A 14,789-nucleotide genomic window follows, 5' to 3' on the forward strand; every position below is an offset into this window, starting at 1 on the left:
GAAAGTTTTGGACCGTTCGTGCGCATAAACCGTCCGGGACGGTTTAAACTGTCCGATACGATATTACTGCTGGAGAATGGTTACAATAATGCTTAACTTTGGAAGTTTTACTAGCGTAATTTAATATCGTTGTCATCTGGAGCGACGCTATTTTTCTCATACAAAAAATGAATTGCAAAATATTCAATCAATTATTGCTGCCAAACACGTCAGAGTTTAAAATGAATATTTTAAGTACTCGAAATAAATGTAATTGACCACAATGTATTTCTTATATAGGTAACAAATTTCATCTTTTAAGTGGATTTTTTATACATAGAAGGAAGCAGCTTTTAAACCGAATAGGTTTAATAGACTGAATAATACTTTTTCAAGTAAGCAATTGACAAAAATACTACTTACAGGTTACTGCAAAGCCGGAGATTGAAAATGTTCTGAATTAGTTAAAGAAATACTGTTTTGTATTGATTCCTCTTCAAAACCTTTGCCGTACTATAATTTACGCCAGGAAACTGTCCCGGACGTTTCCCAGGAAACCGTCCCGGACTGTCTCGGACGGTTTGTTATCCACAAAATAAATCGCCCGGTACGGTTTACAGACGCACGAGCGGTTCAAAATTATGTAACTGTCCGATACAGTTTAGTAAAGCGTCCGGGACGGTTTACAAACCGTCCCGGACGGTTTAGAATAGTTTTGGACCAGTTCGTTCACTATATCTATACATCAATCGCCAATCGATTGTACCGATCATACGGCGTATGGAAGGCGCAAGTAACGGTACCTTCTAAATGGTGTTGCAATATAGCGAGTTACGACGATTCTTCTGCTCTACTATGAAACAGACTATATGTACCACCATTTGTATTGTGTAATGGTCAATAGCCCCAACAAGTTGCAATAATCCAACTCTCAGCTATTGACCCTCCGGGTCGCTGAGCTGTACGTATGTACTCGATACCCTTAAAAACTCAATAAGAACTAGCCCCCTGGCCCAACAATTTTAACTCGGTACGTAATCTGTTTCATAATAGAACAGTTAACATACTTTTAATTAATTACTTATGCAACCTATGTAACAATCAAAACTCTTTAGTCTAACCAAAAAAGATCAGAAACTATTTAAATGTTCTGAGCTTATTTAATCCACGGTGGTTAGCGTATGGCTATGATAAAAAATTGTAAAAACATTATTTTGAATGAAAAATAATCAAACGATAACAAAAAATCAACTTTTTTGAAAAACAAATTTCACTATCAAATATATACATTTGATAGTAAATTTGTCGTCAGAGAAGTTGATTTTTCATTATTATTTGTTTATTTTTCATTTAAAATGATGATTGTACTAATTTTTATCATATCCACACGCTATCCACCTGTGATCACAAAAGTATTTTATGTCTGTATAGATAAGAATAAAAAAACATAACACTTAATTTTATTGTGTGTAATCATTTTGTAATTAAAATACATTTGTTTTTTTTTAAGTTTGATGTTAAATGTGTGATAGCTATCCATTGTCATTTAATGCAAACGTACCCAATTGCTACATATTTGTTTTTGTTAGCTCACCTGGGCACTATTTGCTTATTGTGGGCTTTTGTGATCATCTTTTGTCTTTCTGGCCTCGACTGTTGTCCATCATCAACATTTGCCATGTTAATATTCAGGAGTCCTCATTTAATATTATTGTCAAACCTTCATGACATTTGGTCAGAAGATTTGTGAAAATGATGTCTCTGCCAAATACCACACGTACTGGGCTTAATGTCAAAAATGTGTATACAAATAAAGGAGAAGAAGTGCCATGCACATGAACCATAACTACACTTTCTTTAAAAAGAGTTATTGCCCTTTGTGTTTTTGTATGATGTAACTCAGGGCTTTATTTCAGATACCATGCAAAACTTCAACATAAAACTTCATGTATGTATTGATATCAATAAGGAGAATTAAGTGCAATGAACAAGAACTATCACCCTACACTTTCTTAAATAAGTGTAAGTGCCCTTTGTTGTTTTTCTATTGTGTAACTTTTCTGGGCTATATCTCAGATACACTACAATCGGGTTGTCCGGAGATCATTTCCGCGATTCGCGTAATTTTGTAAAAAAATATGGGGGAGACCGATTTCACGGGTGTATTTCATAAGCGGCCCGAAAAATCCTGGGCCCAAAATACCTCTCCGCATATTACGCAGGTAGATTCTGCCTGAGCTTTTTTTAAACGAGAGATGTCATTGGTTATCATTGCTAAATCTTCCAATTAAAATCGGTCTTTTAAAATGTGTCAAATTTGACCATGATATGAGATCCAAAATTACAATAATGTAAGGTAATTGTATTTCTCTTCAAATAATAATAATTGAGAATATTGGACAACAAATTTTTCAATAACAGTGACACACTCACTCGAGTCAAGGTCTACAAAAACGGTTGTGTCAGTATTGTAAGGAAAAGACAAATGGAGGCTAAATGGGTTTTTTCTAACCAACTGGCAACTTTTTAAAAAAATTAACATGTCTGTTTATTCTCTATTCATAGAAATATATTTCAGTTTCTTTCAAACGCCAGCTGATTACAAGCAAAAAAATCAATGAAACATTGGAAATAATTGTTTCTTTCAACATAATTCTTAAATCACTATGAACAGAATTAGAATAACATCATGAATTTACCTGAATTGCCAAATTTTGGGTACCATATCCATTATGAAACGAATATGCGCTTTTATCCCATCATCAGACGTGCATTGTCGAAATAAACCACTGTGGAATAAATTTTCCTCTATTTCGGCAGTGCTGAAATATAGCTGTCACGCGCGGCGGAGATTGGTCATATTACTCGGAATCAACTATAAAGTAATCATTTTTCACGCTAAAGTTGCAGTTGTTTAGTGTGTTTTTTCATTATTTCTTAAAAATCTGGGACGTAGAGGTATGATAAACAGAAAAACAGGTTAGTTACTGATCTTTTTGTAATGTATTAGGCTCGGCACGATTAAAATAATGAAACAATGTTTGCTTAAAATAACTTTGGGATTTTCCGTGTATTTTGATTTTCCTATTCTAGTTTTTAAGAAATAATTTACGACTAAGAAAATTGATTGGATAAATCGAATACTAGGTCGGTGCCGAATAAAGCAAAGTTTGTTTTGCTCGGCACGAAAATCTGAACCACTCGCAAAGGCTCGTGGTTCAGATTTTCAAAGCCTCGCAAAATAAACTTTGCTTTATTCAGCACCGACCTAGTATTCTCTATAAATTGCGTCGTTCAAACAAATAAATGTATCTCGTTTTTATTGCGTGTATTGCGTAGAGATTGACAGACGCCATCTTGAAAACTACAACCAACTTGCGGTAGCAGTTACTAACTTACTTTACAGCAAATATTTTGTTTCCTAACCATGTTGCCAAATTGCCCTTACAATACTGACTCAACGGATTCCTTTGCAACTGGCGCCTTTGTAAAGCGAAAATAAAGATTTTTGAACAAACGAACGAATCTCGCAAAATCTCGGAATTTGGAAAATTATTGAAACACATATTAAAATGAGAAAGGGAAGAAACTACAGTGGACATAAATCAGAAAGCTAAACCACATTTTGAATGGGTACGAAAGATCAACTGTCTTGGTAAGGTCTAAGGATAAAAATTTAAAATCCCTGAAAGTCAGATACAATATTACAACAGGTGTACAAATATTGATCAACAGATCCCGTGGTAAATTTTTGGCAGTTGAACATTGTTGACCTTATTTTGAATTTAAAGAAATTAAGCTCAAACGAAAGATTGCCATCATTGTTCACATTGATTTTGATCACATTTAAATTTTAATACTGGTGACAATTCATAATATGTAAAATCTGCATTTAAAAGGTTTTCATAAATATTGTTAATAAATTTAAGATAGTGCTTATTTAAATATTTGTTTAAGATTTGTCATTGCATTATGCACGCGATTTGCGTAGTGAACATATCAGTCAACAGAATTTTCCTCCCCTCAGACTTCACCTATATCACATTCCTGCTCCGGGAAATCAATTCAACGCATTTGCTTGTTACATTTTGTTTTAACTCAATAATATTGATAATATTAATATTATTTTAATGGAATGTGTTAAATTTCAGCATGTTCAGTAATGTTAATGTTATACATTGATAGAATGAAGACATCACGACTACTGACAATGGATTATGGGGGGCAGGAAACCTTACCTAGTGCATCCACTGATGGGCTTATACAAGTGAGGAATGAAGATGGCCCTATAGTGCTAGATCATCTTATACAAGTGAGGAATGAAGATGGCCCCATAGTGCTAGATCATCAACATCTCTATCAACAAACATTGGTGAAGTCAAGCCAGTGTGATGTTACTATTATAGTTGGTGATCAGGTACTTTAAAGTAGTTTTGCCTGTTTTTTGTAATCACCATTTTTCATCATCAACAGTTTTTGTGAACACTCTAGAGGCCACACTTATGCTCCAATTTTAAAGAAACTTGGTGGAATTGTTTGCTGTTTACATATCAGAAATTCAGAATTCATGACATAATTTCCATTCTCTGTCAGAAACAGTTTAAACAATTCAAATACATGTACTTTAAAAAGTGTAATACTGCAAAAATAAGGAGTATATAAGTTAAAATTCAAACACTGAGCCATATTAAAGTTGTTCCAAGACAACGTTGCTAAGTAAACAAGGGCTGTTTGTAAAATATGCATGCCCCCCATATGGGCTGTCAATTGTAGTGGCAGTCATTGTGTGAATACGTTTTTGGCACTGTGACCTTGACCTTTGGCCTAGTGACCTGAAAATCAATAGGGGTCATCTGGGAGTCATGATCAATGTACCTATGACGTTTCATGATCCTAGGCGTAAGCTTTCTTGAGTTATCATCCAGAAACCATTTTACTGTGTCAAGTCACCTTGACCTTTAACCTAGTGACCTGAAAATCATTAGGGGTCATCTGAAGGTCATGGTCAATGTACCTATAAAGTTTCATGATCCTAGGCATAAACGTTCTTGAGTTATCATCCGGAAACCATTTTACTATTTCGGGTCACCTTGACCTTTGACCTTGTGACCCCAAAATCAATAGGGGTCATCTGCGAGTCATGATCAATGTACCTATGAAGTTTCATGATCCTAGGCCTAAGCGTTCTTGAGTTATCATCCGGAAACCATCTGGTGGACGGACAAACGGACGGACGAACAGACCGACATGTGCAAAACAATATACCCCCTCTTCTTCCAAGGGGGGCATAAAAAGCATCGGAAATTGAAGCTGCGCAGTAATTACTGTAATCAATATGTAATCACTATATAAATATAAAGGGGTTTTCTAAATATTATTACACATGACCTTTTCAAAAATGGGTTTTATCAGTTTTTATGCCATACCAGGCCAGCATAGCACACAGTCTGGTAATGAGTTACCCTTTCCATTAATGAGACCACGAAACATAGGGGTTTTTTTGCGCACATGGTAGTTCCTGATGCAAAGGCAACACATAAGCAACGTTGGTCAGATATGGCATAAGACCCATTTTTGCATGACATAGCACATATTTGATGACAGTATGTTCACTTTACAGGAGCTGAAGGCTCATTGGAGTGTTCTGCGGAAGTACCCATTTTTTGAAGGCCTCTACACCAGTGGAATGAAGGAAAGACAGGAAGGTATAAGGGGTTGATGTAATAAAATATGGTTGTGTAACCTCTACTTCGGAAATGCACATAAATGTAAAAATTAAATATTTTCTAACCATTTTCTAACTTTGTTTTTTGTTGTTAACTGGCATTTTTGAAGTTTATATACTACTGGCATTTAAATTTATGTATTCCTATGTTGTAATTTTGTGTTAGCCTGCATCAAGCACAAATCTCTGAAAATTCTGCATGTATTCATATGAACCTTTATTTATGCTTTTCAATGTAATAATGATTTGTAATTGACCTATGCCCCTACCCTTAACAAATAAATGAGTTGTGTTCTTGGAAAATAGCGTTAAACATAAATGCATAGTGTCCTAACAGGTTAATCAGGGACGACCCTTTCCACCTTAAGTGGATTTCAGCTAAGAAGTGACTTGCTTAATTTTTTTTAAAGCAACGTGCTGTCCCTGATCAGTCTGTGCATTCAGCACGCTGCACAGTCTAATCTGGGATGAGTCAGGACACTACGCACATGCATTTAGCCTGGTTTTCACAGAGTGATGCTCAAATATAGGAGCATTTTGTCCTAAACTTGTTTTGTTTAATTCCAGGTAGAGTCAATATTGGAATCGGAGAGTCTGAAGCTGTATGGGAGATTTTGCGCTACATGTACACAAGCCAGATCAGCTTAATGAGGAGCAACATACAGGATGTTCTAGAACTTGCTGACTATCTTCAGTTGGACAGATTGAGAACCATGTGTTTTAATTACCTGAGAAGAAATGTTTCACCTTTAACATGTGTGTTACACCTTTCTTTGGCCACTAGGTACACTGCTGATATCTATGATGAATTGCTGATGTACTTTTGGGGGCACATTCCGCAAGTGCTCCGTACACAAGATGCACTTGAACTACCACTTGATATTCTCAGGAAAGTTGTTAAGAAACCCTGTCTGAGTTATGCTTCAAGGGCAATGCTTTTCCAGTTTTTGGTGCGATGGGTGGAGCATTGCCCAAAGGAACGAGAAACATACTTTGAGAGCATGTTTTGCAGTTTGGATCTTTCAAAAATGGGCTATTTATTTTGTAAAGACTACGTTGAAACATGCAAGTATGTGCAGAATTCAAACACCTGTAAGCAGTGGTATGAAAAATCAGATCAAAGCATACAAACTAGCTGTGAAGCAAATGCAATAATTATTCTTGGTGGCTTGGATAAAAATAGCTCAGGGACTAGGGAAGTATTTGTTTATCTTCTTGATGAGCAGCGTTGGGTACGTATTGCTGACATACCATGGGAAATAGAAACTCCAAGTCTAACGTACAATGCCAGCACTAACTGTTTACATGTATTTGATAGACTTTATGGGACCTGTTTGGATGAAACAACCAGATACAATATTAAGTGTTATAAGTTCAGTTTTGGGATGAATGAATGGTCAAGTGATGAGCTCTTCATTAGCAAAAGTGCATCCGAATCTTTTACTATTTCCAAGATAAAAGATGTTTTATTTCTTAATGCTACAGGCAACTGTTGTGTGGTTGCCATGTGTAAAGATAAGACCAATCCCAAAGCCTCTCAAGTATGTTTAAGCATTGGGAACCATAGTAGTCACAATCCCTTCAAAGTTATCTGTTCTGATGTCGGTTCAGATATACAAACCTGTATTGTGAAAGATAGATATGTGTGTATAATTGTATTAGTTCTACCCACTCAAGGCCACTATGAGAAATTAGATTGCAGGGATTTGCATCTGTTGCTCCTAGACACTATGGTTGAATGTGAAGTCAGCATTGAGCGTTACTCCATTGCACCTTGCTATTCTTCTCTTGATGCCATCAAGTGCTTTGCTCTGAATGACTGTGTGTACATTACAATACCGAACATTACTGACAACATTTTCGAATCTTATGGACATAGATTTGATGTCCAAGAAAGAAAATGGTGTGAATTTAAGTTTCCACAGTTGAAAAGCAATTGTGTACCAATCTTGCCGAGGTATTATGGGTACACAACCGTAAGAAACACGATCTACATATTTGGGGGAAAGCAACATACATCCAATATTGTAAAGCGTGTATATAAATTGGACATGAAATTGAAAAGATGTCACAAGATGCAGCCCATGCCAGCCCACAGGTATCATTGCAAGGCTATTTCTGCATGCATCCTCTCAAATGTGTGCCACAAGGAGTGTCCACATTGCAAATATAGCCCCAAGCCAACTAGGACCTGACAACCATTTGCTATAAGGAGTGTCCACATTCCACACAAGTCCCCAAGGATATCAAGATCAAAGAAAAAAATCAATTTCGCATGAAATATTGGGCCTAAAGCTACTTATCACTGATTTAGAAATACCAATCAAATGTTTGTGTAACATTTGGTTAAACACTAGATAAGTTTGTGTTTAACATATATTTACACATATATTTAAATAACAAATGTCAATGTTTACTCTTCAGTATATGAATTGATGTGTTGTTAAGAATGTTTGTGATAACATTACTGTACATGGTGTCAAGTCATATATTTAGTCTTAATGTTTATGTTCTTAAGTATTTTGTATTTATTTATTATGTCATTGCATTACATCGATATTTTGCTTGTTACATTTATAATTATTTTCTTGCAAAGTTCATCTTATACAATACGGGAAAATAATGTGTTATGTATTGTGTATCCCAATATTTCTATTTGTCAACAGAATCAAAATTAAAGCATTTGCTAAATAACTTGTTACCTGTCTTGTGAGAGGGAATATATCTTTGTATACCCCAACTTAAAGTAGGTAGCAGGACTATATATAAATATGTATGTTATATTGTAAGGCTGTGTTGAAAGCCACGATTTATCTTCCCAATTAGGTGGCGGATTTCATAAGATGACTTTTTGAACCATCAATTTCAATAGATTTCTTTTTAATCAAAATACTGTTTCTAGGGCTCTATCTTATGCTTGCTATACATTTAAGAATTTGTATGAACCCCCATGTGATCAGCCTGATATAGCTGTCACAAAGGCGGTTCAGTGTACATGTTTTGTAATTCATCATGCATTTATACCAGAACTTACCACACATTGTTACCATGTTGAAAGGGCATGGGGAATGTAAATACCCTGTCCCTTGCTCAAACGTAAATATCATTCTTGGAAAGAGCTTCAAATTTAGGCACCATAAGTTTTCCCTGCGGCCTGCCTGTAAGTGTATCATGTATCATGCAAATTTAAAATGACCTACTTTGGTTAACATGCGTGGATTGTTTGTCGTGTAAAAAGCCCGTGTGAAAGCTCAATGATGAAGGTCACAGTCAAAGAGCCAAACACACTTGCCGCTTATAGTTGATTTTTGTAAAGAGGAAACATCCTGTGAACATAAAATACCATAAAACAAAAAGCGTTGTCCCTGATCAGTCTGTTTTTATTGCACAGTCTAATCTGGGTTGATACTTTACACACATGCATTAATCCCTGTTTTCCCAGGGCCAGGTCAATATTTGTATGCCCCCAGATCAAATGATCAGGGGGTATATTGTTTTTGGCCTGTCTGTCTGTCAATTGTATGTGTGTGTCGGTCCCAAAACTTTAACCTTGCTCATAAAATGAAAACTCTTGGGTCTATGTTCTTTGAACTTCACATGTGCATGCATCTCATTGAGATCTACAATCAAACATGGTTTGAGGTCACTAGGTCAAAGGTCAAGGTCACTGGGGGCATTGTGTTTCACAAACACAGCTCTTGTTCAATTAAATAATCCTAAATTTAGATTTTTACAAAATCATTCTCATAAAAAAGTTAGGACAAAAACAGGTTTTATGTAACAAACATTTTTCAAAGTGATATTGGCTGCACTAAAAGATGTGTTCTATACCTGACCAGTGATATCTGGAAATAGGACTCAGATCGTGTTAGAGTGAATTGTGGTACACTATTTTAAGGGCCTCTAAAAATATTTTAGTATTTCAATGAACATATGTTCACGTTGATTCAAGGGGACTGTTTTCCATTTACCCATGAAAAACGCCACAGTCGAGTACCATGAAAAATGCCAAAGTCGATACAAATTATAAGAGCCCTTGATCCTGTTGATTCACTATTGTCAACAATATATTTCAAGTTGCAGTATATTATTTATCTGCATTATTATATGGACTGAATTTCTCAATTCAGGTTTTATAAACGTTGTTCTCATAAAAAAGTAAGGACCAACAACACAGTCTATATTTAAATGTTTTATGTAACAAACATTTTTGAAAGTTATTTAATATATATATATAACAAATGACATCAATAACAATTTACATTGCTATATGAAAAATATATTTATGTAATCCTCAATTTGAGAACAAAACTGACAATATGAAGTTTAGTTGGTACATTCTCACTCATTTAAAAGAAAACAATGAAATTAGAACATGATTATGTATTTGTTTGCAGGATTAAGCTTATCACATTCAGATCCCAGATGCATGAAAAGAAACCGCATAACGGGAAAACGGGCACCATAACGTGCTGAAATTGAGTGGAAGCCAATTTAAATGGAAAAATGATGAAAATATGTCTAATAATCACGTCTAAATCTAATGCACGTATATGTGAACCTATAACAGAATTTTCAAGTGAGTTTTGTACGCGACTTTACAATAATCTTTTCTTTCAATCATTAAAACTATTTTTTTCCAATATTTTTGAACTGTAAATCCCCAAAACCGGTATAAATAGTGTTAGCTATAAAACAAGGTAGTCTGAAAGGTCCAAAGGCGCTCACCTGAGATACAAAGAAACTAACCTGTTCTGTGCAGCCCAAGAAATCAGAAGAACAAATGTTCTAAGTTTCATGAAGATTGAACTATAAATGTAACAGACCAGAACCATTATGGAACTCATCCAAGGTATCATAAAAACAAATGTTCTAACCAACGTTTATGAAGATTGGGCAAAAAATGTGACTTTTAGAGTGTTAATATGTTTTAATTCTAGCTAAATAAGGAACATGTCCCGCCCCCTGGTGGCCATGTTTTTGAAGCAACTGGAACCATTTTTGAACTCGTTCAAGATATCATTGGCTCAAATCTTCTAAGTTTCATGATGATGAGACAATTCAGACAATTAATCATGTGGCCTCTAGCGTGTTAACAAGGCAAATGTCATTGGAACCGCCGCACAACAAGTTTTAGAAAAGCCATATAAGGAAAAATGCCCCGCCTCCTGGCGGCCATGTTTTTCAACAGACCAGAGGCATTTTGGAACTCATTTAAGATATCATTAAAACAAATCTGCTGACCAAGTTTCATGAAGATTGGACAATAAATGTTGCCTCAAAACTGTTAATAACAAAAATTAAGGTTTTACTTAAGTCATATATAGCCATATAAGGAAAAATGCCCCGCCCACGGGCGGCCTTGTTTTTCAATCAACCAGAACCATTTTCAAACTTGTACAAGATATCATGGACAAAAATCTTCTAACCAAAATTCATGAAGATCGGACATTAAATGTGGCCTCTAGAGTGTTAACAAGGCAAACGTCTTTGAAACTGCCAGACAACACATGACGGCGATCACAAAAGCTCACCATGAGCACAATGTGCTCAGGTGAGCTCAAAATAAAGGTGTTTCATTGAACCTACTCTCATACAATAATCACATCACACAAAATTGGAAATTATTTGAAAGCAAACTGTGAACATTAATTTCAACATCTGAACACAAATAATGTAAAAACTTAACTAGTTATCAACTAAACATAGCACAATGCTTCAAGAGAAATATCAAGTAATAGTTATCACAATTTATTTAATGCATCTTATCACATTTTAACTGTGAACTATTGAAGAAATTTTCTTTGACAACATTTACATTTGAACAACAAAATAACAGTCTATTCATGCATGAAGACTATAAGGTGAATTTTATGAGGAAAGACTGGCACATTGATTGAAGCATATTTTATATTTTATAGGAAATGCTATACACTAACTAGGGCTCCTGATCTATGCAAGAATCAAGATCATACTTTACACTGTGGTTTAGAAACAAATATCTCAGCCTCGCTCTGTGAAGAGGAGTTTTAACGCACAGGCTAATCAGGGACAATTTCTGCCTATTCTGGATTTTTGCTAAGAAGAGACTTTCTTTAAACCAAAAATATCATAAAAGCGGAGTCGTCCCTGATTAGCCTGTGCAAACTGCACAGGCTTATCTAGAACGACACTGCGCACATGCATTAAACCCCCATTTCACAAAGCATGGGCCATTTACTTGGCAAGCTAATGCCAACCCAATAGTGTTACATGAAACAATGTTCAAATCATAAAGATTCCATTGTTTTCATATTCATATCTTTATCCTTTTCGTGGCTACAGAATCTTTGACCACAAGTTTTTATGGTTCAAACTCTCGCTCTCTGTATCATGACGCCATGGCTTACAGCATGTAATAATTAGAAAGAATAAGGTCAACAAACTTTCTTAAACATACAAAAAACAGCAGAAATTAGTAAACAAGAAACCGTCGGAGACGGGTAATGCTCCCCAAAGTTTTTTTTTGTCACAATATTGCACTATATATTCAGATAAAAGGAAACGTCTTGAGGGGCATAACTTTGGACAAAATAATACGATGGATGGTTTAGCAACTTAAAAATTTCAAAGGGCTTTCACTCTCTAAATAAATCATCTAACCAGAACCCACAAATAACATGCGAATCTTCTCAAGGTAGTTAAGCTTCCCATAAAGCTTCATTGAATTCCAGTCAGTAGTTGGGGGGACAAGAATTGCACTATATGTACAGTTAATGGAAAATTTCAAAGGGCCATAACTCTTTGAAAAATCATCCGACCAGAACCGGCTGATAATATGCATATCTCCTCTTGGTAGTGAAGCTTCCCATAAAGTTTAATTGAATTCCGGTCATTAATTGCTGAGAAATAGACCGGACAAAAATTGTGCACGGATGGACTGACACACACACGCACGGACGAAGCGGCGACTATATGCTCCCCCCAAAAAATGTTTGGGGGAGCATAAAAAATCAACTTTGTTATTCTTGAACATTTACATGAAATATATGCTATGAATTTATAGAGATTTATTAGTTATTTAAAACAAACTGTTGAAAGCCTGACTAACATTTATACTATTGCAAAACATATATAAATAATGCTAGTTTTATTGCTGAAATATAATGTTCAAGCAGCAACCTTATTGCATTTCTTTTTACCATATTACTGTCAGGCATTGCCCAACTAAGTTAAATAGCGTGCTCTATCAAGCATGCAGTGTAAACAACAATACGTGTACCAACAAAGTAAAAGTTACCAGTACTGCTAAAAGCACTAAACAACTTCATCAACAAGCATATATGGATATTTGTGAGAGAAATTAACAACAAAATATTTTACAATCAGCTTCACTTTCTGTATTAATTGCTGATTTTAAATAAATGAAAATACAAAATTGGTTGACAGACTTCACAGGCTAATCTAGGAAGACACTTTATGCACATGCATTAAGCCTGGTTTTCCCAGAGGGAGCCTCATCTATAGCACTACTGAGTGAATAATCTGGATACACAGACCCATTGGATAATGGCAACAAGCCTGCGAGCCTCATCTATAGCACTACTGAGTGAATAAACTGGATACATAGACCCGATGGATAATGGCAACAAGCCTTTCATTCATTGAGTACAATATACTAACAGAACATCAATAATCTGTAGTATGCACTACAAATGAGCAGCATCATATAAGTGGGTCTTACACTTAATGAGACCAGCTAAGCTCCAAACCAGCCCTGGCATCTGCTAATAGCACTAATAGTCAGTAGCTAGCCTTTCCGCTTACGAGACCACAAAACCATGCATGATGCAGCTTATAGTACAAGATTGGATTCTTGCCTCATGGACTAGATCTTAAATTGGCGATACAGTTTCTCTTCATTTATAAAGCTGGTTTTGCTTGGAACAATTTTATGAATGATCACAGACAATTTATAAGCATATAACTATAAGCATAGAACTGAATTGTAATATTTAAAACATAGATAAGTTAAAATGTATAAGATTAAATACAAATGTACAAATGCACAAAAACATTATACATATATATTTAGTACAGACAAAAAAGCAGTCCATATACACTTTAAATATTTTATATATTACACTATGGAGAAGTTGACCTGTAAGTGCACTTCAGTACATTCAAGCAAAAGATGCAAAAGTAATAATTCAGACCATAATTTCACCGTCATCTGAGTCGCTCGTGTCCATCAAGCTCAGGCTGCTGTTACTTTTATTTAAGTGAGCACAATCCAGGCTTCTTTTTCTACTGGACTTGACAGTGCGCTGTGACTTTGAAGGAGATGGTATCGTTGTTAGTTCAGACGGAGGGGATCCAAATATTGCACTGTCTGGCTCAGCATGCCTTTCAGCAAGTTCTTTACGCCAGTTCCATGTTTTATGATCAATGTCAAGGCTCAGCCTAGAATATTTAGTGTCCTTAGAAAGTTGAGCAGGCTTGGTAAGTCTCATTAGCACCTGTGCTGGTGGTTCACCACTTTTTGGTTTCAAATCTGGATCTCCTGAGAAAGCCATTGGTGTTGGTGGCTTTTTCTTTTTTTCCATAAGTTTTTTCCCAATCACACTGGTATCCAGTGATTTTGCATGCTTTCTGTAATGTTCACTACCGTTTTTTACATTAGCCAGGGCGCTTTCACTCATCACTGGATCAAGAAGCGCATCTAGCTGTCGTTCATCCACTGAAACAGTGTATGCCACAGGCATGTCTTTCAGCTGTTCCATATGCCCAGTGTCACTGTCACAGTGTTCTTCCTCCACATAGACATACTTTTTAGCTTGCGCCAATTCTCTGTCAGACAGAGCGCTCATCAACATGCCACTGGCTGGAGATTGTACTTGACCTTGATTGAGGTCAAGACTGCTGAGGTCACTTAGTTCAATAACATCTCCTTCACTGACTCTTCGTTGACTGGTGATCTGAGAAGTTGGTGTTGCAGAAGAGAGCTGTGTCCTATCACCCACAGTTTTGTTTAGTGAAGCAGGAGCTTTGGCTGAAAATTACACAATCACTTCTAGAATAACATTTAATATGATCATTAAACAAA

At 35.8% G+C, this 14,789-nt stretch overlaps 2 protein-coding genes across 7 annotated transcripts in view; one reads left to right on the forward strand and one right to left on the reverse strand.

Moving 5' to 3' along the window:
* Positions 1–2,219: 2,219 nt before the first annotated feature.
* Positions 2,220–8,398, forward strand: LOC127879692 (kelch-like protein 11). Of its 4 annotated transcripts, none has more exons than XM_052426686.1 (4): positions 2,220–2,335; positions 4,165–4,396; positions 5,600–5,684; positions 6,272–8,398. In XM_052426686.1, the coding sequence occupies exons 2-4, from the start codon at positions 4,166–4,168 to the stop codon at positions 7,897–7,899; spliced, it is 1,944 nt and encodes a 647-aa protein (XP_052282646.1). In that variant the 5' UTR covers positions 2,220–2,335; position 4,165; the 3' UTR covers positions 7,900–8,398. The 4 variants fall into 4 exon arrangements, with proteins under 4 accessions (XP_052282646.1, XP_052282648.1, XP_052282645.1 ...); XM_052426688.1 differs by lacking the exon at positions 2,220–2,335 and adding an exon at positions 3,383–3,634 and having other exon boundaries at positions 4,165–4,291; XM_052426685.1 differs by lacking the exon at positions 2,220–2,335 and adding an exon at positions 3,385–3,634.
* Positions 8,399–9,883: 1,485 nt separating this feature from the next.
* LOC127879691 (unconventional myosin-IXa-like) overlaps positions 9,884–14,789 on the reverse strand; it is a 139,602-nt gene continuing 134,696 nt past the window's right edge. For all 3 annotated transcript variants that reach the window (XM_052426683.1, XM_052426682.1, XM_052426681.1), the window contains one exon: positions 9,884–14,735. In XM_052426683.1, the coding sequence (XP_052282643.1) occupies positions 13,894–14,735 (842 nt within the window). In that variant the 3' untranslated portion in view covers positions 9,884–13,893. The remainder of the gene's footprint in view (positions 14,736–14,789) is intronic.

This window comes from Dreissena polymorpha, chromosome 4 (assembly GCF_020536995.1).
Source record: "Dreissena polymorpha isolate Duluth1 chromosome 4, UMN_Dpol_1.0, whole genome shotgun sequence".
Taxonomy (NCBI): domain Eukaryota; kingdom Metazoa; phylum Mollusca; class Bivalvia; order Myida; family Dreissenidae; genus Dreissena; species Dreissena polymorpha.

Coding starts and splice junctions, on each gene's coding strand:
- LOC127879692 (XM_052426686.1), top strand. CDS start 4,166: ATGAAGACATCACGACTACTGACAATGGATTATGGGGGGCAGGAAACC. Junction 4,397..5,599: donor CTATTATAGTTGGTGATCAG/GTACTTTAAAGT, acceptor TTCACTTTACAG/GAGCTGAAGGCTCATTGGAG. Junction 5,685..6,271: donor AATGAAGGAAAGACAGGAAG/GTATAAGGGGTT, acceptor GTTTAATTCCAG/GTAGAGTCAATATTGGAATC.